Here is a 23,089-nt window from a genome sequence, read left to right as displayed (position 1 = left end):
AATCAGAGCCACACGTTCCATCAAGAAGCCATTAGCACTTCGAATGCGTCGACATCCCAAATGAATCATCATGTAAATCATTAGCGGTTTTTGAAGTACGGGTAACAAATCTGCTAATAATGGCAATTAATCAACAACTTTGGAATAACAAAAAAAAAAAAAATAAGCAAATTTATTCATAGCGTTATACTACGTATACTTAATATGAGGTGTAATCGTCCTTGAAGCATTATACAAATTAAACTTGTTAAACTTAAATATATAAGAATATTTAATTGGAAACATGAGAATAATTTCTAATCATTATTACATACATACTTAAGCTTTCCAAAGAATACAACTTGACGTATACTTAATGTGCGCAAAGACAGCTTCAATGAAACTGATTTATTGAAACTAGTGTGAGACGTATACTTAATATTTAATTTACATACATTTTTATGAAATACAAAACATATGGGCAAATCCCACGTGTCGCACGCTACATTCGCACGATTTTAGCTAATGAAAATCAATTTTTTGGGGGTTTTTTTAAAGATTTACCGTAAACTTTTGTTATGTGTTTAGAGTGAATTGAGAGTACTTTCGGAGGGTATAAGATTCAATTTCACTGGAGTCACTGTTTTGAAAATAATTAATAAAATTGTGACGTGTCGCACGCTACACCAAGTGGAAGTCAGTTTCAAAATTTTCATTTCAAACGCAATTTTTAGCGAATTCTGCAAAATAAACCCTATGAAAGTTAATATCCTAAAGAAAGTTAAGAATATTAGAAGACAAAATCCGATCGTTTGGTCTTAATAATGTTTCTAGATTTTTAGCAAAGCTGTAAACCCATTGTGTCGCACGCTACACTTTTTCCGCTGACATTAACATAAGACAAAAATCTTTTAATTTGAACTAAACATTATTTATTATATAAATGTGCTTCACAATTATTTCAACGTGATTTACTTTAGATTTGTGTGTGAGCCCAAGCAGAGGCAAAAAATTGCGAAGAATAAAATAGGGATTTGAAGGTGTGCGCAGAGCACGAATTCAAGTAAAATTATGAAAATTATAAATAAAATTGGGTTTGATACAAATTTGTGCATTTATAATGATCGAAATTTCTTTTTTGCTTTAAATTCTTAAGATGCCATATCTACTTTAATGTTCCATATAAAGAAAAATTAGAAAATGTGAAATTTAAAAATTGCTCGCTGGTGGACTGTTTCTGGGATTTGCCCATATACTTAATATTTTATATTCATAAACGTATGCTTAATATTTAACATGCATAATATTTTAACGCATATTTTTGGTAGTAAAGAAACTTATACTTAATACTTAATATGCATATCTAACGCAATATATTTATAGGAACAAATTGACTTTTTCAGCTATAATCGTAAGCAATTTTAAACTATGTAAATGTATTCTTCAGTATTTGTAATTGGATATTTTGTGTGTTTGTGTTTTTTTGCAGGAATTGGTGGCCATATCTCCAGAGCGACGCAATTGGCGTGGCATATTCATAGCCCTGCTGGTGATCGCCGCCGTCTTCAGCTTGATCATATTCTCGATATTTCTGCTATCGCCTGAGGATGAGGGATTGCGCATTCGGGGGCGACGAATGCTGCCCAGCGATATTCTCAGCAAAAGTTTGCAGTGGAAGCCCTTCAACGGCACCTGGAGCAATGGTAGAGCATGCGTCGAATTCGACAATAAATCGGACTTGAAAGTAATTGTTAACTTTTGCAGATCACGAGCTTGTTTATCGCGATCCAACGGGCGGCCTATCGATACTCAATATGGCCGATTATACGACGCGCATTCTTATGACCAATTCCACATTTGTGAGTAAAATGCACGAGTTAGAAAGTACAGTTTATAGCTTAGCTCTCTTCCCTCTCTAGCGCCAATTGAATGCGGAATCGTTTCTGGTAGCGCCAGATCAGAAATACGTCTTGCTGCAATCGGACAGCAATGCAGAAGGTTCAAGGTAAGCAACTGTCTTTACTTTGCAGCTTCTCACTCAGAACTAATACACTTTCTTTCTTTAATTTGCAGACACCACGTTTATGAGGTGCAAACGGCCAACACATTCCCCTTGGGACCAACGGAGAACATTGCCGAGGCGCCACGTCTGCAGCACGTCGTCTGGGCGCCCATCAATCCGCCACCACCGCCGCCGCCTCCTTCGTCGGCTGGCCAAGCACCGTCCACAACGACGATGTCGCCGCTGCCCAGCGGCAGCATCATACTCAATAGTCTAGCAGGCGCTGCAGCTGGCGGTGCTGGCAAATCACCGCCCACCACAAGCGCCACAGCGAGCGGCAGTGAGCACGGAAGTCAGGCGAATGCTGGCGCAAACGGTGGCGCCTCAAAGGGTGCCTACTCTCTCAATCAGGCCATCGCATTTGTGCATCACAACGACATCTATTACAAGCCAAAGGTGCAGGGCGAGCTCGTCTGTCGCATCACGCAGACGGGCGCAGCGGGTGTCTTCTACAATGGCGTACCCGATTGGACCTACGAGAATGTCCCGGAGCTGGAGAGTCGCAGAAGCAGCATTGCCTTCTCGCCGGACAGTCATTTTCTCGCCTTCTTGAGTTTCAACGATAGCGAAGTCAACGAATACAAGTGAGTTGTCCATTTGAGGGGCTACAGGGTGTCTGCTAGTCGATCACATTTTTGAAAAAAAAAATATATTTGATATTTGAAATAATTTTGAAGTAAACACATACTCTTCATCAAGCTATAACTAACTAATTTTGGACTACAGGGTATCTGCTTGTCGATCACATTTTTGAAAAAAAATGTATTTGAGTATAGTTTAAATAATTCTGATGAAAACACACACTCTTTATCAAGCTATAACTAACTCTTGTTGAACTGCAGGGTGTCTGCTAGTCGATCACTTTTGAAAAAAAACATTTGAGTGAATTGAAATATTTCTGAAGTAAACACACACTCTTCCTCAAGCTATAATTAACTCATTTTGCACTACAGGGTGTCTTCTAGTCGATCATATTTAAAAAAAAACATATTTTAATGCAGTTGAAATAATTGTGAAGAAATCATATACTGTTCCTCAAGCTATAACTAACTCATTTTGCACTACAGGGTGTCTTCTAGTCGATAATTTTTAATACCAGCACTTTAAATGCAATTAAATTATCTTTAAAGAGTATATAAACATTTCCTCAAGCTATATCCAATTCATTTAGCAGTTCAGTGTATCTACTAGTCTATAAAATTTGATATTAACACTTTTGAGTAAAATTGAAATGGGTCTGAAGAAAACATTCACTTTTTTACAATCAATACAAATCTATATAATGCAATTAAAGCATAACCGAGGAAAACACATACTCATCAACAAGTTACAAACAACACATTTCGCAATGCAGAGTATCTATTTGTTCAGCCCTTCTTTTATTTAGATGATGTTTCACAATTATGTGCCATAAATCAAACATTTAAAATGTTAATACTATGGTTTGGCTAAGGAATACATTTCCTAACTAGTAAAGGGTCCTCAGAAGTCGAAGCAGATGTATCTTTTCAATCCAAAACTAACTTTTAGTGAGGGAAAAGTCGTACAACTTAAAGTCAACTTTTCAATGCGCAATTCTAAAATGCAATAATAATATTTTCAGAATTAGTAAATATCCTACACGACTCAAACTTCATAGTAAAGGGTCTATAAAAGACAATGTAGATGTTATTACATTTCTAACTCAGAGACAGCTACTAACACAGACCCTCTCTGTTGACCCAACAGATACACTTGGATGGGCGACGACATCAAGTACCCGGCGGTGCTGAGTCAACGCTACCCCAAGGCTGGCGCACGCAATCCCAACGTGACGGTGAACGTGGTCAATCTGGCGGTGACCAAATACATGTTCCCCACACAAATCAAACTACCCGCCGAGCTGGGCAATGGCAGCTATGTGGGCGGCTTAACCTGGGCCTCGCCCATCGATCTGTCGGTGACGGTAACAAATCGGGATCAGACCAAAGCGACAACGGTGATCTGTCGGGCGCCACACTTTCACTGCCAGGTCGTGCACACAGAGGTGACCATCAACGATGGCTGGGTGCTGCCCGCCGAGCGACCCATATTCTCGGCTCGCATCGCTGCCCAGCTGCGCAGTGCCGGCGTGCTGCGTCCGGATGCCGATAGCGGCGGAGGAGCTGCGTCAATTGCGGATAGCCAGGCGAATGTGACGAATGGTCAAACGACATACGAGATCTCCAACGGTGGCTATCTGCTCAAGCGATTGCCGGTGCGCGACGGCGAACATGGACACTATCGTCATGTGGTGTTCATTTCGTCACTGGATCGACGTCCGGTCCCCTTGACCATGGGTCGGTTTGAGGTGACCGAAATTGTGGGCTGGGATGAGGGACATGAGATCGTTTACTTTATGGCTGCTCCTGAGAAGCGGCCGGGCGAACGGCACCTCTACAAGATCAGCCTTAAACTAAACGTCACCGAATCGAATCGCACCTACATCACATCAACGCAACCCACTTGCCTCACCTGCGACAACACTGAGGCGACCTATCGCCTCCATCGGGCCCGCAGCACTAATGCCGCCGAATGGCAACGTGGCGAACGCTGGGAGGACATTGTGGCGCGTCTCGAGCCGGACGATTGCATCTACGATATACCCAAGAATTGTCTGTACAATCGTGTGCAATTCAGTCGCGACTATAGCTACTATGTGCAGGAGTGTCTGGGCCCCGAGGCGCCCAGCGTTTATCTCGTCGAGACGGCCAGCAATGACAAGATCTTCGTCCTCAATGCCGGGGATGTGCTGCGACATCGTCTCTCCCAACTGGCGATTCCACAGATGCGCACTTTTAGTGTGGAGATTCGGCATGGATTCCATGCCCAAGTGCGGCTCTTTTTGCCGCCCGGCATGCGCGAGGAGGAGGAGGTCGCCTTTCCCCTGGTTCTGCATGTGTAAGTACTCAGACCCTTCCCTTTATTAATGCTAAGCTTAGCTTGAGGTTAAATGGGTTGATGGGTCATGGTAGGGACATTTAGAGACATTTTTCTTTCGAGCATTTATGATAATTAAAAAATCTAATACGTATACTTAACTTTGTCTTTTTAAGTTGTTATATTTGGAAATTTTGATACATCATTAATTGATTGAATTGTTTTGTGAACCAAATCTTTTAGTATTCGCTTTGTTCGAGTTTGTTTCGGTTTGTAATGTGTTTAAACGGTTCGTTTCTTAATAAAGCTAAATTTCAAAACAATTCGATTCTTGTCATTTGTAATTACAAATGAATCAGAAAAAAAGCACCTTGGTTTTCAGTTCGACTGTAATATTATAATACAATTATGCACTTCCATTGATACAGCGACGCCTCGCCGGGTTCGCAGCTGGTGACGGAGCGTTTCCAGGTGGATTGGAATTGGTATTTGTGCAGCCAGCGCAGCTTTATTGTGGCTCAGATCGATGGGCGTGGCAGTGGCTATCAAGGCGAACTGTTGCGTACTCAAGTACACGGCAAACTGGGCACCGTTGAGGTCGAAGATCAGCTGGGCGTGCTCACGTAAGCGATGCTCCCAATAAGGTCCCATATACGTTACAATACTACAACAATTTCTTTTGATTCTGACAGTTATTTGCGCGATAATCTCAAGTTCATTGATCCGTTGCGCATCTGCGCCTTTGGCTGGGGCTACGGCGGCTATGCGTCCGCAATGATGCTCATCGATGACTCGCAGCAGGTGCTGCAATGTGCCGTCGCCATCAATCCCATTGTCAGCTTTGGCTATCACTGTGAGTAGCTTGAGAACACTAGGTACCTGATCTTCAACTAACGCTTCTCTCACTCGCTGTAGACTCGTTCTTTACGGAGCGGTATATACCGCTGAAGGGCGACTATTTGCGTGCGCTGCAGGAGGCAGATCTCACAATGAAGGCGGGCAACATCAAGGGACGCAATCTAATGCTCATGCACGGCACTGCGGATACGTTGGTGCATCAGGAGCACACGCTGATGCTGGTGCGCGCCCTCGTCGATCAGCAGGTGAAGTTCCGACATCAAGTGTATCCGGATGAGGATCATGCGATTACCAGATCGCTGAGTCATGTGTACAAGACAATGGAATGGTATTTCGATGAATGCTTTGGACCCGTCGATGACAACGAGTGGGATCCCACGGGTCTATTTGTGTTTAAACAATAATTAAGACCCCCCTACGATCCTTATGACGAGGATCCGTTGGCCAATCAGCTCATCGACATTGACATCGATCCCGGTGATCGTCACAATCAAACGTCATCAATCATTGGCACGGCAACCGCCACAACAACGGCGCTCTCCGCACTCGATGAACTGGACAACAGCCTCCAGGCATTGGATCTCATGACGTCATCGGCAATGACACTAAGCAAGGTCTCCAATAAGCTGTGCAATTACAGCAGCAAGCGAAAGCTGCAGCAGACGGAGACAACGCTGGCCAAAAAGATGCGCATCCTTCAGCATTAGAATGTATGTACGTGTGTGTGATTGAGTGTGTGAATGGCAAATCATGTGCATTTCGGTGTGAATGTGTGGAATGTATGCAAACAAAAGTGTGACTGTCGCTTTAAGTTGTTTACTTTTAATTGTTGGTATTTTTTTTAAATGGTATTTTTTGAATGTGCGTGTGAAAGGTAGTGCGAGAGAGCGAGAGAGAGAGAGAGAGGTGATGGGTGGTGCGTTCTATAGGCCAGCAAAGCGAATGTTTATAGCGCAACAACAAAAGCAAGGTGATTCATTTATGCGACTGATTATTACATATTGTATATTGAAACCAAAAACAAACAAGGATCAACACAAATGCTGCTTGTCATGGGTTTTGGAATCGTAGGGGAAACACAAAACGAAAATGTTTCGAAACAAGAAACATCAACCACAACACAACAACAACAACAAATGTCACAAACAATGATTGTAATTATAATTATTATAATAATTAAGGTACAGTATGCGTACTTGTGTATTTCGTTTATGCCTCATATATAATTGTTATGGACTTAATTTAATTTATGTATTTGTACAAGTATGTGTGTATGTATGTGTTCTGTGTTATAGATTTGTTTAGATCGATATTAATAATATAATACTATTATGCGTAACTGCATACATACATTACATACTATATAGTATTGTACACACATAAATATATATATACCACATACATATATATTTGACTGAGCCGACTTTTTTTTGTATATATTAATAATTAAAATTTTAAAACACAAACACATTTTACATCTCATTTATGTATGTCCAATTACCACAGAAAAACAAACTCACATGAAGGAAAACTACATATTTTTCGGCAAGCCGAATATTAAATACCCTTGAGCAGCATATGATTACTTAAATAAGAAGAGATAATATTCTTATGAATTTTATCTGCCAGGGTATAAAAACTCGTGCATAATGTTTTAAATAGAATGCTAGCAACAATTTAAGTGTAGCCGAAAAACTATCATAAAAATAGCAATAAAAATTTAAAAAAAAAAAATCATTTAATAACTAACTAAAGTGAAATGCTTGAAAATATAACAATAAAAAAGCAAAAAACACATAAAAATTAATGAGATTGTTCAGCAGCCATAGACAGAACTTAGAAACCTTCCAATTGATTATTAATCATCATAATCATAACTGTTTCACGATCATCGTTCGTTTGCAGCTTAAAAAGCCATAGCAACATAAAAAAGACGTTGCGTTTGAAAATTCACATGAATTTAGGGCCAAACTCGATTGAAATAGAAATAAAAATAGAAATGTATGCATGTGCCACACAGAAAAGCCAAAAGAAACCCTTGCAAAAACACGAAAAGAAAGAACCACAGTAAATAAGAAGATTGGAATCTGTCCAACCAGGACGTCTAACTACTAACGAACCCTAGTAGAGTTTTCCAAAGTATAACAGTACTACATTATATATAGATATTAATTGTTGTGGCCCAAGCCAAAAAAGAAAAAAATACGAAACGAAAAATTAAAAGAAAATTATGAGATCGGTATGTGTGCTATAGAGGAAACCCCCCCTTCAAAAACAAAGGGGATAAAACTTTTTTTTTAGATTTTTTTACATTAACTTTAATTAATTACGATACGAGTGTGCATGTGCAAATTGGAAAATGACAAACAACATGAAATTAATAAACAAAAAAATGCATACTATAAATAGGTGTTAAATGTTGCGTCAATAATGCCCTAAGAAGTGGCGAATTTTTATTGTAGAGTAACTGTGCGGCTGGTTTTGAAATTCCAGAAAACAATAAGTAACTCTAAAAATAAAGTATATATAAAACAAAACCCCAAGATACTAAAAAAAAACGAAAAACGAAAAAAATAGTCAAGCTTTAAATGTTGTACACGGCTGATGGAGATGCAAAACATGAGAAAGTTAATTGATATCCTAACTAAAAACAAAACTAACAACTTATAAACAAAGTCAAGGAACAGCTCTAATTGTTGAGCGTGCAGCTCTTAATAAATGTTAAACTTAACTATAAAAACAAAACGAGATGAGGGAATAGAAAATCGAAATACATATTTATAAATGTTTAAAACAAAATCTATTAACAAACAAATAACTATATACATAGCATTGTATGTATGTATATGTATGTATGTATATCTGCATGTACTAAATGTAACAGAACAATGATGAGATATATGTAACATATATGTGTATGTATCCAAGTTATATTCATGCATACATATTCATAGGAACATATGGCATAATTTCAACATGACCTAAATATAACAACCATTGAATGTATTTTCAACTGAAAGAAACCAACACATAGAACAAAAAAAAAAGAAAACAGAATAAAATATAATTAAATATAATAATGAATGCTTATAAACGAAACTCATTATTTCCATAAAGTACAAACTAACTGAATTTTAGTTGCCACTTTAAAAGAAACACCAATAAATGCCCAACCCTTTAAAAAAAATGAAAAGACCAAATAGAGCACAACTGGACACTTTTTATGTTGTCATTTGCAAATGACACACCCAACGAAGTTATTTGGTTTCAAGACACTAGACACTTTTGAATATACATCAACAATAAATACAAAACTAAATACCGAACAAATTGAAACCTGATTCAAATACACACATAAAACAGATGTGCTTACATTGAACTTCAGAAATCTAATAAGTATACCAATAATTGATAAACACTACAAAGAACAACAACAACAGCTAATAATTTAAGAAAATCGAAACAATAAATAAACATGAAATTTTTGTGTGTATGCAAAACAAATAAAAAGTTCCTTCTTTTCTTCTATAAAAGTAAGTATACGTTTAGTATGCCAGCTTAACGGTTTTTAATTCGAATTGCCACTCGCCAGCTGCTTATCGATGAGTATGGCAATCGATAACCAAAAGCGGCGCAGCTACAGGCGAGCAGAGCATGCCATAAAATTATTTATACCAAATGTTAGTTATGTTTTTCCTAAAAATAATCAAGTGCAGGCCCTATTTAAAAAGTGAGACTATTTTGTATAATTTTGTAAAATAAAATATAGTATATTTCCAGTTGTAAAATGAAATATAGTATATGTCCTGTTGTAAAAATGAAATATAGCATATTTCCAGAATATATTAGCTGCCTTGAGTAAAAATAATTTCACCACCATCTAGCGACTCGTTATTGCATTTAATAAAACGATTTTTTTTATTTATACAGTCTAATCAGATTAAAATGAGAATATGTAAACAATCGAAAACGTTGCGTTTGTCATAAACAAAAATACTACTGTGCTCGGCATGAAGTGTGACCAGCTAACAATTGGGTGGTGGTGTATCTTGGTACATTTTGTATCATCAACTAGTATTTTCGGGAAATAAAGTTGCGGTCACGCCGATCTCTAGTACTGCGTAGCCGTCGCGTGTTCGTATTGCAATTTTTGCTAGCGTTTTTTTTTTTATTTAAAAAACGCAAGTAAATCGAAACCTTAAGACGCTGGAAAAGTAGCGTATTGATTGTGTGAGCCAACAACTGTCAAAACAAATTCAACAATTTGTACTTGCACACGGTAAATTAAAAGAAAAAACGAATACATTTCTCGAAAGAACTAATTTGTGAGTTGAGTGCGTGTGAGTGGCTGTGTGTGTGCGTGTGTATGTGTACGCATGTAGTAGGCTGGCTGGCTGACTGCCTGCCTGCATGGGTGTGTGTGTGCGTGTATGTGTATGTGCATAAAAAGGCATAGCAACCAGACAAGCGGACGTTTCCCAAGCAATGAAAGTGAACGAGACGAGACCACTCTAAATTGTGCTTATAAGGACTGCCACAAAATATAGTCGTTGTTGCAAGCGCAACAACAGTTCTTGCCATACATGTCAAATGCGTTTTTCGGCGGGTTTTCATTATTTTCAATTTTTTTTGTAAAGCGACGCAACGGGAAGCGAAAAATAGAGAACAGAAAATGAAAAAAACTGATAATCGCATTGAATCTTCGTTATAGAGAGAAGCACATGTGTGCATGTGTAGATGTGTATGCGTATGTATATTTGTGCGTGTATTGTGCTAAACTTGAAATTGAACGCAAACGCAACGAGAACAAAACTAGTCAAGGTAAAGAAAAAAATGTGTGTGAAAAATTCCAACGGAATTACGCGAGATATAAATCAGAGGCAGCGCAGAAAAACAGCTAAATCAGATTCTCATTTTTTCTCATATGCATGTGTTTGTGACGTCGATTGCGTTCTGCTCTAATGTGTGTGTATGTATGTGTGAATTACGTTCTGCGTGTCTGTATTGGTAGTTGTATTTTTGGGCGGGGGCAAAGTGGGTGGCTCTTGATATGTGGGGGCAATTTGTAGTACTATGAAATGCATAAAAAAAATTGTCAAATACGAATAAGTCGACAATAGAATCTTTTGAGTAATCTACACAAATTTTCCGCTGTGGGTTATCGCGAAATTAATTAACTGTAGTTGCGAATTGAAATTGCAGTTATAATTCAAAATTTTCATCTCGGCTCACAAATTGCTGAGGGCAGTTGCATAAATTCATTGTTTACATGCTCGTTTCTTCCGTTGTTGTCGCGTTGCGCAGTGCTGTAAAACGATTTTAGATTAGGTGGCAACGCCGACCTATATATCTCAGCTGCTGGTGCTCTCAGCAAGCGAAATCAACCATTGGAGGAATATGTTTTCTAAATCGTCGGGGCTAATAATTTGTTTGCATTTTTTGCTTATATCAATTTAAAATAACTACATTATATTCGACAATGTAACAATATATAATTTAATACTGCTAATCGAATGATTTCCGAAACGACCCCAATTTTTAAATTTTAAGTGTCGATTGTTTTTCTTTTTTGCTTATCGATATAGTTTCGATGCTGTTGTCGATAGACACATCCCTGTATGCGGCAACACTAAAAAGTGCTAAAGTGGAGCAAAGTCAGTAGCTGCTACTACAAAAGTGCAGGGCGAGTGAGAGCGAGACAGAGTGAGCGAGTACAACGATTTAAACAAATCGTAAGCGAATATATTGTATAATATATGTACAAATATTGTACATACAAATTTGTGTTGTGCAGCAACAGTCGCCTAAGCATAGACTGTCGTGTTTTTCCATTTACATACACACACACATGCATGGGGATGTGTAGGTGCGTGTGTGTGTCGTGTGATATGTGTATCGTGTTCTCTCTCTGTGTGTCTCCATCTCTCCGAAGCTGAAAGTGTTAATTTGCCAAATTCTGTGCATGTGCATATGTCAGAGTGTGTGTGTTTATATGCATTTGTGTATGTGCAATACTGCTGTTGATGCTGTAGCCAAAATTCTGTTGGTAAATATAAAAAAAAAACAGTGTCGCGTAAATTTGATATAATTCCAATTCTAATTTTTCGATTGCAACTGTATAAGTGTGTGCGTGCGTGCAATTGGTTAATTGTTTAACGAAACTAACGCACAATAAGAGGTTTTTGCATAATCATAATCATAGCATAATCAAGTACTCGAGTGCTTTCCTACTTTTTGCCTATTCTCCGTCTACATGTGCGCGCTATATTTGCATTGCCCGCGCTCTTTTTCTCTCTCTTTCTCTATGTCTCTCGCTCGCACTCTTGCCGCCGGCACCCACGCCACAAGCCACCTGTACGCCCTTGCGCGCACACACGCAACTAGCTCACATATACATACTCACACACATGCAGTACCACGATGTGATTTGCGGTAGTCTCGTGAGCACTGCTGCTGCTTTACTTTGCCAATGCGATAACGAAAACATATTTACACATACAGAGAGAGACACATGCATACATTGCTGTGCCGTCGTCGTCTATATGTATTTTATTGTCTTCTTTGGCCCATTTGGCTCTGCTTCTTGATTATTTCGGCTATTGCTAAGCACGAAAAAACCCACAAAAAAAAATACAGCGAAGAAAATTAAATTGAGTATTTTGCAGTTGCTGCTAAAGGCGGCGCCGCCGCCGGCGTTGTTGTTGCTCTCCCTCTCTTGCAGTCTTTACGCTTCAGCTGCATTTGGCGCCGACTGCATTTGTTGGACGCCGGCGGCGATTTTCTATTTGTAGAAAAATAGCGCATAATTTGTAATGCCATTGTTGGCGCTTTCCATTTAGTAAACTGCACTTTTGATAACACATGCGATCGTTAGAGCTGCAAATACACACACAAACATATTTATTTATGCTTGTATTTGACATGGTACAATGAGATCCCGCATTCCTGACGTCACGACACGATCTTATACAGTCATATGTATATGGTCGATCTCTCTTTGGGTTTCTTCTTTTTTGTTGTACATTTTGTTTTCGTAAATGCGCAGCAAGAGAGAGAGGGAGAGAGAGTTAGTTGTCATTGCAGTTTTGTATCACACAGGTGGCAACGCTGCACAGCTAGCAAATGTGCAGAGAGCTTAAAGCTAGAGTTGACAAAAGCTCAATACAAGCTTTCGCTACGGCTGCTGCAATAGTACTGTTTAATAATGTGTGTGTCTGTATGTTTCCATCTAAATTCCCATTACAGTTGCAGCCGATTGAAACCATATACGACGGCCTTGTCAAGCATTTTATTATTGTCGCGCGCGTACTGAGCTGCCGACAAGAAAACAACTGAAATATACAAAATAAAACGGAAAGAAAACAAGAAAAGAAAAAGTGAGTATATTTGTGAGAAACATCAATAGAAATTAGACGGACACGCTTTGCTTAGCTGCCCCACAGGCAACACACAGCAGCACAGCAGCTACAACACGCAGCGCATTGCAATCCCCGCTGATGCTGCGACCGAGCAACACCTGCAGCTGGAGCTGGAATTAGCCACAAACAAATTGCATTAGCTAGCAGTTAGTCAAAGAGTCTCTCGTTGAAAACATCGCAGCTCAGCAGGAAAAGCCGGCGTCATCGCATTGATCAACACAAAAATATATCTCTATAAACAACAAGTTGAAAAAAGTCCTCTAAAAGAGAGAAAAAGAAAGCAAGACACAGGGGAAGAGGGACAGTGAGAAGCGGAGAGTCAGTGTGACCAGGTGACCAGGAGAGAGGGAGAGGCGTTTTCGCTGTGAGCAGCACATAAACAAATCGCCCATTTGAATGGATCCCTGTGTTGGCTGGTTTCAGGAGGAACAGGAGGGACCAGCGTTGCGCACATGGTTAAAGATTTGGGAGACGAATGCCCAGGAAATGGGTGCACTTCTCGAGCAGCAGCTACAACAGAATAACAACAATAACAACAACGGCAGCAACAACAACGGCAGCAACAACAACGGCAGCAGCAACAACAGCAACAGCAACGCTGGTGGTCAACAGGTGGTGGGCACAAGCAATACAAATACTAGGCTGCTAAGCAACGGTCCTACAATCAGCCTGCGTGATCCCGACTCATTACAAATTCTTCTTCAGCAGTTTAACGGTACAGCGGCATCGCGTCACGGCAACAATACCAACAACACTAACGGAGGCAAGAGCTCAAGCAACACATCTATCGATTCCACATCGAACAACGACAATAACTCCTCCTCGCCAGTGAGCAGCAGCAGCAACACCAGCAGCGGCGGCAACAGCAACGTCAACAATACAGCAACAAGCAGCACAACAGGCAACGGGACAACGACATCGGTAACAGCAACAGTTGCCGCTGCAACAGCAACTACCGCAGTGACGACATCATCAAATACAGCAGCAGGAGCAGCAGCAATAGCTGCTGCAAACAGCACAACGACGCCGCCAGGTAGCGATAGCAACAACAGTAGCAGCAGCAGCAGCAACAGTAGTAGCAATAACAACAGCAACAACACGACCACCGGCAACAGCAACAGCGGCGTCGGCAGCGGCGCCTTCAACAATTTTGTAGTGAATCCCGCGTCTAAAATGCCGCTGCATGAGCGAGCCAACACCTATTACAATCCATCGCGCAGGAAACGTGTGGTTGACAACAAATCGAGCACACTCAATTTGAATAAGCACGCCGAAATGATTGCCAAATACGGCGGTTGTCCGTGGCGAAAGCGCGACTTCATCTACGGCGAGGGCATCATTGGACTGCACGAGGAGATCGAGCATTTCTATCAGTATGTGCTGCCCACGGCCTGCGAGCATGCCATACGCAATGAGGTGGTCAAACGCATCGAGACCGTTGTCCATTCCATCTGGCCCCAGGCTGTTGTCGAGATATTTGGCTCCTTTCGCACCGGCCTCTTTCTGCCCACCTCAGACATTGATCTCGTTGTGCTAGGTAAAAAATACGCAAGCAAATCTCCCAATTGATTTCAGCAGTAGTTGTTTAAATTATAGAATTAACCATAATTAGAAGTCAAGTTGATTGAGGTAATTCACTTTTATAGTTTAGTTAGGAGAGTTATAGATAAATTGGAAAGTTTCTGCAATAATAGAATGAAATTGATATTGTATTACTTTATAGAAGTCGATTGAAATGTTAATAGGTTTTGTTAAGATCTCCTTAAATCAAGTGAACAAGTGTAGTTGCAGAAAACACAAACTAACAATTAATGCTGAAATCAATCGGAGATTCGTTTGAAATTGTATTGTAAAATACATTTACTAAACTTCTCTCTTGTTACTTCTCTAGGCCTGTGGGAAAAGCTGCCGTTGCGCACACTGGAATTCGAGCTTGTATCGCGCGGCATTGCCGAGGCGTGCACGGTGCGTGTGCTGGATAAGGCATCGGTGCCGATCATTAAGCTAACGGATCGCGAGACACAGGTGAAGGTCGACATATCGTTCAATATGCAATCGGGCGTACAGTCCGCGGAGCTGATTAAGAAATTCAAACGCGATTATCCGGTGCTGGGCAAACTGGTGTTGGTGCTCAAGCAGTTTCTGCTGCTACGTGATCTCAACGAGGTGTTCACCGGCGGCATCTCGTCGTACTCACTGATCCTCATGTGCATCAGTTTCCTGCAATTGCATCCGCGCGGCATCTTCCACGACAAAACGAATTTGGGCGTGCTGCTGCTTGAATTCTTTGAGCTGTATGGCCGGCGATTTAATTACATTCGAATTGGCATCTCCATTAAGAATGGCGGCCGTTACATGGCCAAAGATGATCTGCAACGTGACATGGTCGATGGCCATAGGCCATCGCTGCTATGCATCGAGGATCCCCTAACGCCTGGCAATGACATCGGACGCAGCAGTTACGGTGCCCTCCATGTCAAGCAGGCCTTCCAATGCGCCTATCGTGACCTTACCCGGGCCGTCAATCCGCTCAATCTTTGGGACACCGATCCGAGTACCCATTCCATATTAGGTGAGTGTGTGCGTGCAAATATTCTACGACAGAACGATGCAGTTTCTTAGTGAGTTCATAATAATAACGTTGCTTGTTTGGATAGTCTTAGTCAATCGATGCAAAAAGTTTACCAAATGTTAAAGAACAGTCAAAGAGAGAAAATATGAATTTACTTACTAAACAAACGTTAGTATTGCATTACTAATTTCGTAAATAGTTGCTTTTATTTATATATACATATATACCAGTATTTTTCTTTTATTATAGTATTTATTTCATTGGTTGTTCAGCTTCTTATTAATTGTATGCGGTTTCCGATTACTGCAAGCTGTTTCAATAATGTATTATGTTTTGTCCGCGCGTCAACAAAGCCATGCTTGGAGTAGCTAAACCACTTGCTGCTACTGTCGTTAGTCAACGTCCGAATAATAAAAGAAGTGCTTCAAGTGAAAGAAAACCTACAGTATCATAATTATTGTGGATATTTAGAACAAAATAAGCAGTTTAGTATAGATCATGTTGTGCCAAGTATAGTCAAAACAAACAATCATTATTTCCGCTTCCTGATTTCTATGTAATACAAAACAGAGATTAGTTTAGAAGCAGTCGAGCAGACTCGCTCATCTCGTGCTGCGTTCTCGAAAACGTTTAAAAATACATTTATATACAGAGCGCTACATAGTAGTTGTGTTTATATATAGAGCACAAGTGTATAAATAGATGAGAGTGTGTAAATATTGGCAGGAAAGTCGAGACTGCATCGTATTGTGTCTATTCTGGGAAGAAAGCCTATTTATGGCAAATGAAATAACTGAAATATTGATATTAATTTGGTTTTGGTTTGCTATATGGTTTTTGTTTTTGTTTTTGTTTTGTGTTGTTGTACATACATATGTGCTGGTGTGACGTTGTTTATTATATCTGATGATGATTATAGGTCGGATAATACACATCACCGATGACGTCATCGACTATCGCGAATGGATACGCGAGAACTTTGAGCATCTGGCTGTCGTGGATGCAGCACCGCTGCCCGCCGCCGCCGCCGCAGCTGCCTACACAAATGGCGGCGCCAAATATGTGATCATGCCCTCCGGTGCCGTTGTGCATCAGATATATCATCCGCATGCGGTGCTGCAGCCGCACGCCATCGCCCAGCCATATCATACGGCTGCAGCTGCAGCGGCAGCACAAGCGGCGGCACAACAAGCGGCGGCGGCGGCAGTGGTTGCTGCACAACACCAACACCAGCAGCAGCATCAACAGCCGCTGCAGCAGCAGCTACAGCCGCAGGCTCAATCGCAGCTGGCCATTGGCAATTTGAATCTGAGCGCATTGCGTCATCGGCGGGGCAGCACCTCATCGGGCGATGATTCCGAGGACAGCAAAGATTGTTGCGATGCCGATCGTGAGACGACGACGACGACATCGGGGGGCAATCAACAGATTGTCGAGGTCATTGACATCACATCGTCGCCCCCAAATGGACTGGAGAATGTGAACACAACAGCCATTGTGCCCATGCCCATTGTGGTGGCCAACAGCAGCAGCAACATCAGCAGTAGCAGTAGCAGCAGCAGCAACAACAACAACAACAGTGTTGGGGGCGGCGGCAATGGAAGCAGCAACAGCTCGTCCACGGGCTCGTCGGTAATGCACACACCCACACGCATAGATACATGATGAATGGCTGCCGGCCTCATGCAGCTGCAGCAGCAGATGCAGATGCAGATGCAGCAGCCGCAGCAGCTGGCCGCCGGCTGTGCCATGCTGGCCGCAATTGCTCCACAAGCAACAAATGCAACGCAACAGTTGCGTAAAAGCAGCAACAACAACCACAGTAACAGCAACCACGTTGCAGCAGCAGCAAATGCGGCCAGCATGCCACCAGCCAAGCCACAGCAGGCCCAGCCAAGCCAACATACATGTATATCTTCTTCACAACTACTACAACAGCCAGACATGGATCACCACCACCACCACCAGCAGCAACAACAACTTGGTGAACTTCCTTCCGCGGATGCAGTGGACAACGAGGCGACAGCGGCACCGACGACGGCAACAACAGCAGCAGCAGCCACCACACCCACGGCCTACCACGTCAGCAGCAGCAGCAACTCAAGCAGCAGCAGCAGAACCTATGGCCAGCATCATCACCAGCAGCAGCAGCAACAACAACAGCAGCAGCAGGGAGGAGGTCAACAGCGAAGTCACACCAATTCCTATTATCGCCAGCAGTTCTATGTGCCACCGCCAATGCAACAGCAGCAACAGCAATTGAACAAGTCCATGTCCAATCCACAGCAGCAGCAGCAACAGCAGACCAACTACAATGGCCATCATCAGCAACAGCAGCAGCAACAACAGCGACCACAGCATTTGCGGCTGTCGAGCAGCAATAGTAGTAACAACAATGCTGGCAACAGCAACAACAGTGGCGGAAGCTATCACCATCATCATCATCACCATCAGCAACAACAGCAGCAGCAGCAGCAACATCATCACCATCAGCAGCAGCAAATGCATCACCATCAGCAGCAGCAGCAACAGCGGCGACATTATCAACAGCAATCAAGCTCATCAGCCTCATCAACGTCATCGAAAGCGGTAGGTTCGCCCACAGTGTCATCCACAACGTGCACAGCAGCAGCAGCTGCAACGGCGGCATCATCGGCAACATCGAGTAGCAACAGCCATAGTAGCCACAACAACAGTAGTCACGGTAGTCACAGTCATAGCCACAGTCATAGTCATAGCCATAGCCATAGCCGATTGCCGTCAATGCGCGAGACACTGGTTAGTTCACCCTCTTCAATATCAATCATTTCCATATCGTCTGAATCCTCAGTTGGCAGCTCAAGCTCATCATCATCCCGTTCATCGCGTTCCGGCTCGGGCGGCGAGTCCACCGACTCGGCTGCCGGGCAATTGGTCGCGTCTGACGATCGCTGAAGAGTACAATCTCATGCAGTACCAGAGGCGTAATGATTGTTGATTGATGAGCGATTTGTTTCGATTTGATTGCAAGCGAGATTCGCACAGAAAGCCAGACCGAAAGGTTGATTGGGAGTGAAAGAGAAGAAGACCAAGAGATAGCTAGCTAGCTAGTGAACAAGAAGAGATGACAAAAGTAAGCAATAATAGGAGATAGCAAGAGTCGTGTTTCAATTTTATTTATTTATACTCCTCCTTTTTATATGAATCAAGAATATTACACGTATATGATTACTCAAGTTATATACACAGAGAATGCACGTTAGGAACTTGGAATATCTTGTGAAACATTTGCGTTTAGCGAGAAGGTAATCAAATATGATGATAACTCGATTCCTGGAATCGCTTGTATTCCTATTTCAAACGATTGCGTCATTATTGATTTGTGGAATGCAACATCAGAAGAATTACGTGAATATGAAACAAGAATTCCCCTTTTCCAATTTGCTGCATTAGCTCCCACCAATCGTAATAACTATATCAACACACGTTTAGATACCCATTTTAAATTGCAATGACACGCCAAGAAAAACCGCTAGAGAGTTATAATATCATATTTAAATTGTTCATTTTTTTTCTTTATAAATATGATTTTAATTAGTAAATTGCAGTTTATTAAAATTTTGTAATATATTTACGCTCGATTGTATATACAATGTAAAATATTAGCTTGACGATAACATGAAAACGATGGCACTTTCTGTCTCACTCTACTCTTTCTCTCCTTTATTAACGAAAGTAGTGCCCATTAACAGGAGCAAGTTGTTGCTGTCTCGCTTGCGCCCACATCCATAAGCATTAAGATATATAAATATAGTAATAATTCGTACACTTTTCCCTACAATTGCTAATAGTTGGTCTATTTCATTTTGTTTCTAAAATGAATATGAAATAAAACTATAACAGAATCACAGCAGAGATAAAAACTACATCTAAATACTATTAAAAATCTGAAAAGCAAAAAAAAAATATATATATACAAATAAGAAAATACATTGTAGTCAGTTAAGTTATAATGTGAGCGAAATGTGAAGTACGAAGTTAAGTATATGAAATAGTTATATTAATATAATATACAATATTTAATTAGGGCAAACCACAAGTGAAAAAACACACACATTAACACAAACACATAACAAAGAGTTTGTAAAGAAAATTGTATAATTCTAAGATTGTAAGATTGCAAATAGTTTTTTTTTTTCGTTTTTTTTCTAGATGTTTAAACAATGGAATTCTATTAACTATTATTATAAACGATTTAGTCTGCTGCTTATAGTTTAAGTACAACACACAGATACATACAATTATATATAAATGCATATATATATATTAACAACAAAAAAAAACTAATAGTTGTAAAAATTGAGCTAAATTGCGTGCGCAATTCTCACGCTAATATTATTAAGTGAAATTGCGCGGCAACAAAAAGAAGCATCAAAACACAGTTTGAAAAGAGTCGGAAAGGAAATCCCCCGAAATTCTCGAAAACGAAAATAATTGTATAGGAGAAAATAGTTTACACACATTTTACACTCACACACACAATTTTGTTTTTTAATTGATCAAAGTTTAGAGCATTATTATTAATATTAATATATACATATATATATATATATATATATTTATATATATTCCCATGGATAAGCCTAGCTCTTAATGTTTAACGATAAGCTGCTTCTTTTATTCGGGCCACAAAACTGTTTTAATTATTATCCTATCCTCATTGAAATATCCCAATACTACTTCTGTACTATTACTATTATGATTACCATTTACCATTACTATTATTATGATTATACATATTATTATTATTACGATTATATTTAAAAACAATGTGCACCTAAAAACCGACAGAAAATAGCAACAAAAAATCGATTGTACAAACACATTGTCGTCGTCTCCCCCTCAAGACGATGATGTGTTTAAAAAGCAAACAAAAAAAAAAAAAAAACAAAAAAAGAAACGAGAAACTAAAAAAAAAAAAAACAGAACCGACAAACCAAAAACAAAAACGGTGTAAAATTATTCATTATCACGTACATATATATGTATATATATATTTGTGTATATATGCAATTCCTGCCATTTATTAGTGTACATACACGCATACATCTATACGTAGTTATAGACAAACATCTATATAAATATATATTTATTTTCGTCTTATGGCCTCCCCTATCCACAAATACTACCCCCTTCTTGTTCCACCCCATCATTCTCTACACTTTAACTTAAACGTACTGCCATTTTGAGAGAGGTTTTTAAAACAAAAACAAAAGAAAAAAGAACTACAACATTTAGACTTTGTACATGTATAACATTTAGGCTGTTCTTCTTTCCAATTTAAGTGACAAGAAACCAAAACAACAAAGTAAAAAAAAAAACTTAAGGATTGTATTAAGTATAAGAGAAACGAATTGTGTGCATGCCCCACTTCCCCGCCCCACTTCCACAACACTTGCGTATCGCCCACGCTCCACGTTCCTTTGGAATCCTCTTAGCGCTCCAGCACAATCATTTCTTGATAGTCTTTCGATAGCAGCTGAAAGCTTTTGACTTTCACAGCTGCTTTGAAGCCCACCTTACACACACACACACTAACACCAACACACCTATAGAGAGAGTCGCACGCACACATACATAACACACACAGACACACACATATACTGAACACAGCTGCAGACGGCGAATGGTGAGAAAGAAAGTCGAAAGTGGAGAAAGAGAACGAGTAACAAATAAGAATTATTAAATTTATGCACTCTGTTGAATATTTATATATATAAATGTAGTTAATAAATATGAACTAATTATAATAAATACGCATACAGACATAGTACATTACACATACACCTACATGTGTGTGTGCGTGCGCGGTAAAAAGTTAGGTTAGGTTTAAGCATTAAGACTTTGACAAAAACACACGATGCAAACAATTTACTAAACATATTTAAATATACATATAGTATATGCCTGTGTATGTGTACGTTAATAGCACTCACACACACAGAGAAACACGCAGACGATAGTTGATGATTAATATTTAATATTAGTGTTGAGGTTATGTCGTAACTTTTTCAATATCCGATCACTGTTTGCCTAGCCAAGTAAGCTGTAACTTGTAACGTGAAACTAATTCAAATATGTTTTTTGTTTTCATTTGATAACCAATTTTTTTTTTTTGCTTTTTTTTAATATGTATATCGGTGTATTTATATCGGCTAAAGCGATTGTTGTTGTTTAGAAACCGATCTAACGCGAACATAATGCATATGAGATATGATATATATATATATATATATATATTTATTTATGTATATGTATGTCGAAACCTATATAGTTATATATATATTTAAATATATAATGTATGTACTATATGCATAACGTAAACGTAACGTAAAGTAAATCGTAAATCAACTGATGTATAATGTATACTTAGCAAATTCGATGCGTAAGCCGGTCAATAACGATAATGATAACGATAACTATAATGATATTGATATTTGATGAATGACGAAGATGATGAAAAGCTGTTGCCGAAGATGCGCTGCAAATGCAAACCGAGGCAACAGCTCCCAATAAATGCCGTGTCTCCCACGCACGCAAAAAAAAAAAAAAAAAAATATATCGATGTACTCCCTATTTTCTACCACTTGATGTAGGTGAACTTGAAGGTCTTGGGATCACTGGCTTCACAAATGTACTGCATCAGTATCTTGCAGTTGGCATCGTTGATCAGCTCCCGAGTGCCAAACATGTGGACACAGTTCTCGTTGCCACCGTAATTGTCGGGCATCTGCTTGGGTCCGTTCCAGGGGGCATAGGTCATCGGTCGACCCGTGGATAGCCAGTAGAAGGCGCCCTCGGTGCCCAGATCGTTGCCCGATATCCAAAAGTAATCGTTATTCTTGAAGCCCTTCGTTTTGATGTACTTGACCAGTGCCTCCATCTCCGGCTTGTCCTCAATCGAGGCCAAGTGGGCATTCATCATGCGACAAGCGCCCGCCGCCTGGAACCAGTTCACCTTGTTCATCGGCTCAATGTAGTAATAGTTGTCGCCAATGCGTATAAACGGAGTCGTATCAATGTCCGACGGAATACCTGCAATCCGATAACTATCATCTATACCAAGACAATCTTAGAGCACAACTCACCATTGTAGACCTCTGTACGATAGTTGGTGAATATGTTGACATCCGGCAGATAGCCAAGTGCTGAAGGAATCAGGCAACAGCCGAGCAGCAGCAGGCGCAGTAATATAGCAAACTGTTCATTCTGGGGATGCATTTCGATGTACTCTAACTTAGTAAGCAGACTGACTTTGGTTTT

The 23,089-nt window shown here is 40.2% G+C and overlaps 3 protein-coding genes across 12 annotated transcripts in view; 2 read left to right on the top strand and 1 right to left on the bottom strand.

Annotated features, from left to right (window-relative positions):
• Positions 1 to 7,992, top strand: part of LOC117577963 (inactive dipeptidyl peptidase 10) — a 146,611-nt gene extending 138,619 nt beyond the window's left edge. For all 3 annotated transcript variants that reach the window (XM_052005159.1, XM_034263014.2, XM_034263012.2), the window contains exons 3-10: positions 1,469 to 1,682; positions 1,744 to 1,838; positions 1,899 to 1,984; positions 2,053 to 2,625; positions 3,770 to 4,960; positions 5,368 to 5,562; positions 5,632 to 5,792; positions 5,855 to 7,992. In XM_052005159.1, the coding sequence (XP_051861119.1) occupies positions 1,469 to 1,682; positions 1,744 to 1,838; positions 1,899 to 1,984; positions 2,053 to 2,625; positions 3,770 to 4,960; positions 5,368 to 5,562; positions 5,632 to 5,792; positions 5,855 to 6,201 (2,862 nt within the window). In that variant the 3' untranslated portion in view covers positions 6,202 to 7,992. The remainder of the gene's footprint in view (positions 1 to 1,468; positions 1,683 to 1,743; positions 1,839 to 1,898; positions 1,985 to 2,052; positions 2,626 to 3,769; positions 4,961 to 5,367; positions 5,563 to 5,631; positions 5,793 to 5,854) is intronic.
• A 1,922-nt stretch (positions 7,993 to 9,914) lies between these two features.
• LOC117578028 (non-canonical poly(A) RNA polymerase protein Trf4-1) lies at positions 9,915 to 20,135 on the top strand. 8 transcript variants are annotated; one of them, XR_007954403.1, is made up of 7 exons: positions 9,915 to 10,076; positions 13,043 to 13,173; positions 13,229 to 14,752; positions 15,107 to 15,787; positions 16,707 to 17,419; positions 17,726 to 18,899; positions 18,977 to 20,135. XR_007954403.1 is itself a non-coding variant. In XM_052001855.1 (7 exons), exons 3-7 carry the CDS (start codon positions 13,612 to 13,614, stop codon positions 18,719 to 18,721), a joined length of 3,438 nt encoding a protein of 1,145 aa, XP_051857815.1. In that variant the 5' UTR covers positions 9,915 to 10,076; positions 13,043 to 13,173; positions 13,229 to 13,611; the 3' UTR covers positions 18,722 to 20,135. The 8 variants fall into 8 exon arrangements, 7 of the variants coding, with proteins under 7 accessions (XP_051857815.1, XP_051857814.1, XP_051857816.1 ...); XM_052001855.1 differs by having other exon boundaries at positions 13,229 to 13,830; positions 13,924 to 14,752; positions 17,726 to 20,135; XM_052001854.1 differs by having other exon boundaries at positions 13,229 to 13,830; positions 13,921 to 14,752; positions 17,726 to 20,135.
• Positions 20,136 to 22,070: 1,935 nt separating this feature from the next.
• Positions 22,071 to 23,072, bottom strand: LOC117578033 (C-type lectin 37Da). The gene is made up of 2 exons (XM_034263145.2): positions 22,915 to 23,072; positions 22,071 to 22,861 (listed from the first exon to the last, which is right to left on the bottom strand). Exons 1-2 carry the CDS (start codon positions 23,045 to 23,047, stop codon positions 22,407 to 22,409), a joined length of 588 nt encoding a protein of 195 aa, XP_034119036.1. The 5' UTR covers positions 23,048 to 23,072; the 3' UTR covers positions 22,071 to 22,406.
• Positions 23,073 to 23,089: the final 17 nt, after the last annotated feature.

This window comes from Drosophila albomicans, chromosome X (genome assembly GCF_009650485.2).
Source record: "Drosophila albomicans strain 15112-1751.03 chromosome X, ASM965048v2, whole genome shotgun sequence".
In the NCBI taxonomy this organism is placed as follows: Eukaryota; Metazoa; Arthropoda; class Insecta; order Diptera; family Drosophilidae; genus Drosophila; species Drosophila albomicans.
This window is presented reverse-complemented; position numbering and strand designations above follow the sequence as displayed.

Bases quoted from the DNA above. Each gene is read 5' to 3' on its own strand.
- LOC117578028 (XM_034263132.2), top strand. From the start codon at position 13,612: ATGGATCCCTGTGTTGGCTGGTTTCAGGAGGAACAGGAGGGACCAGCG. The intron at 14,753-15,106 runs GTAAAAAATACG...TTACTTCTCTAG, and splicing joins CATTGATCTCGTTGTGCTAG to GCCTGTGGGAAAAGCTGCCG. The intron at 17,420-17,725 runs GTAATGCACACA...CTACTACAACAG, and splicing joins GCTCGTCCACGGGCTCGTCG to CCAGACATGGATCACCACCA.
- LOC117578033 (XM_034263145.2), bottom strand. From the start codon at position 23,047: ATGCATCCCCAGAATGAACAGTTTGCTATATTACTGCGCCTGCTGCTG. The intron at 22,862-22,914 runs GTGAGTTGTGCT...ATCGGATTGCAG, and splicing joins TCGTACAGAGGTCTACAATG to GTATTCCGTCGGACATTGAT.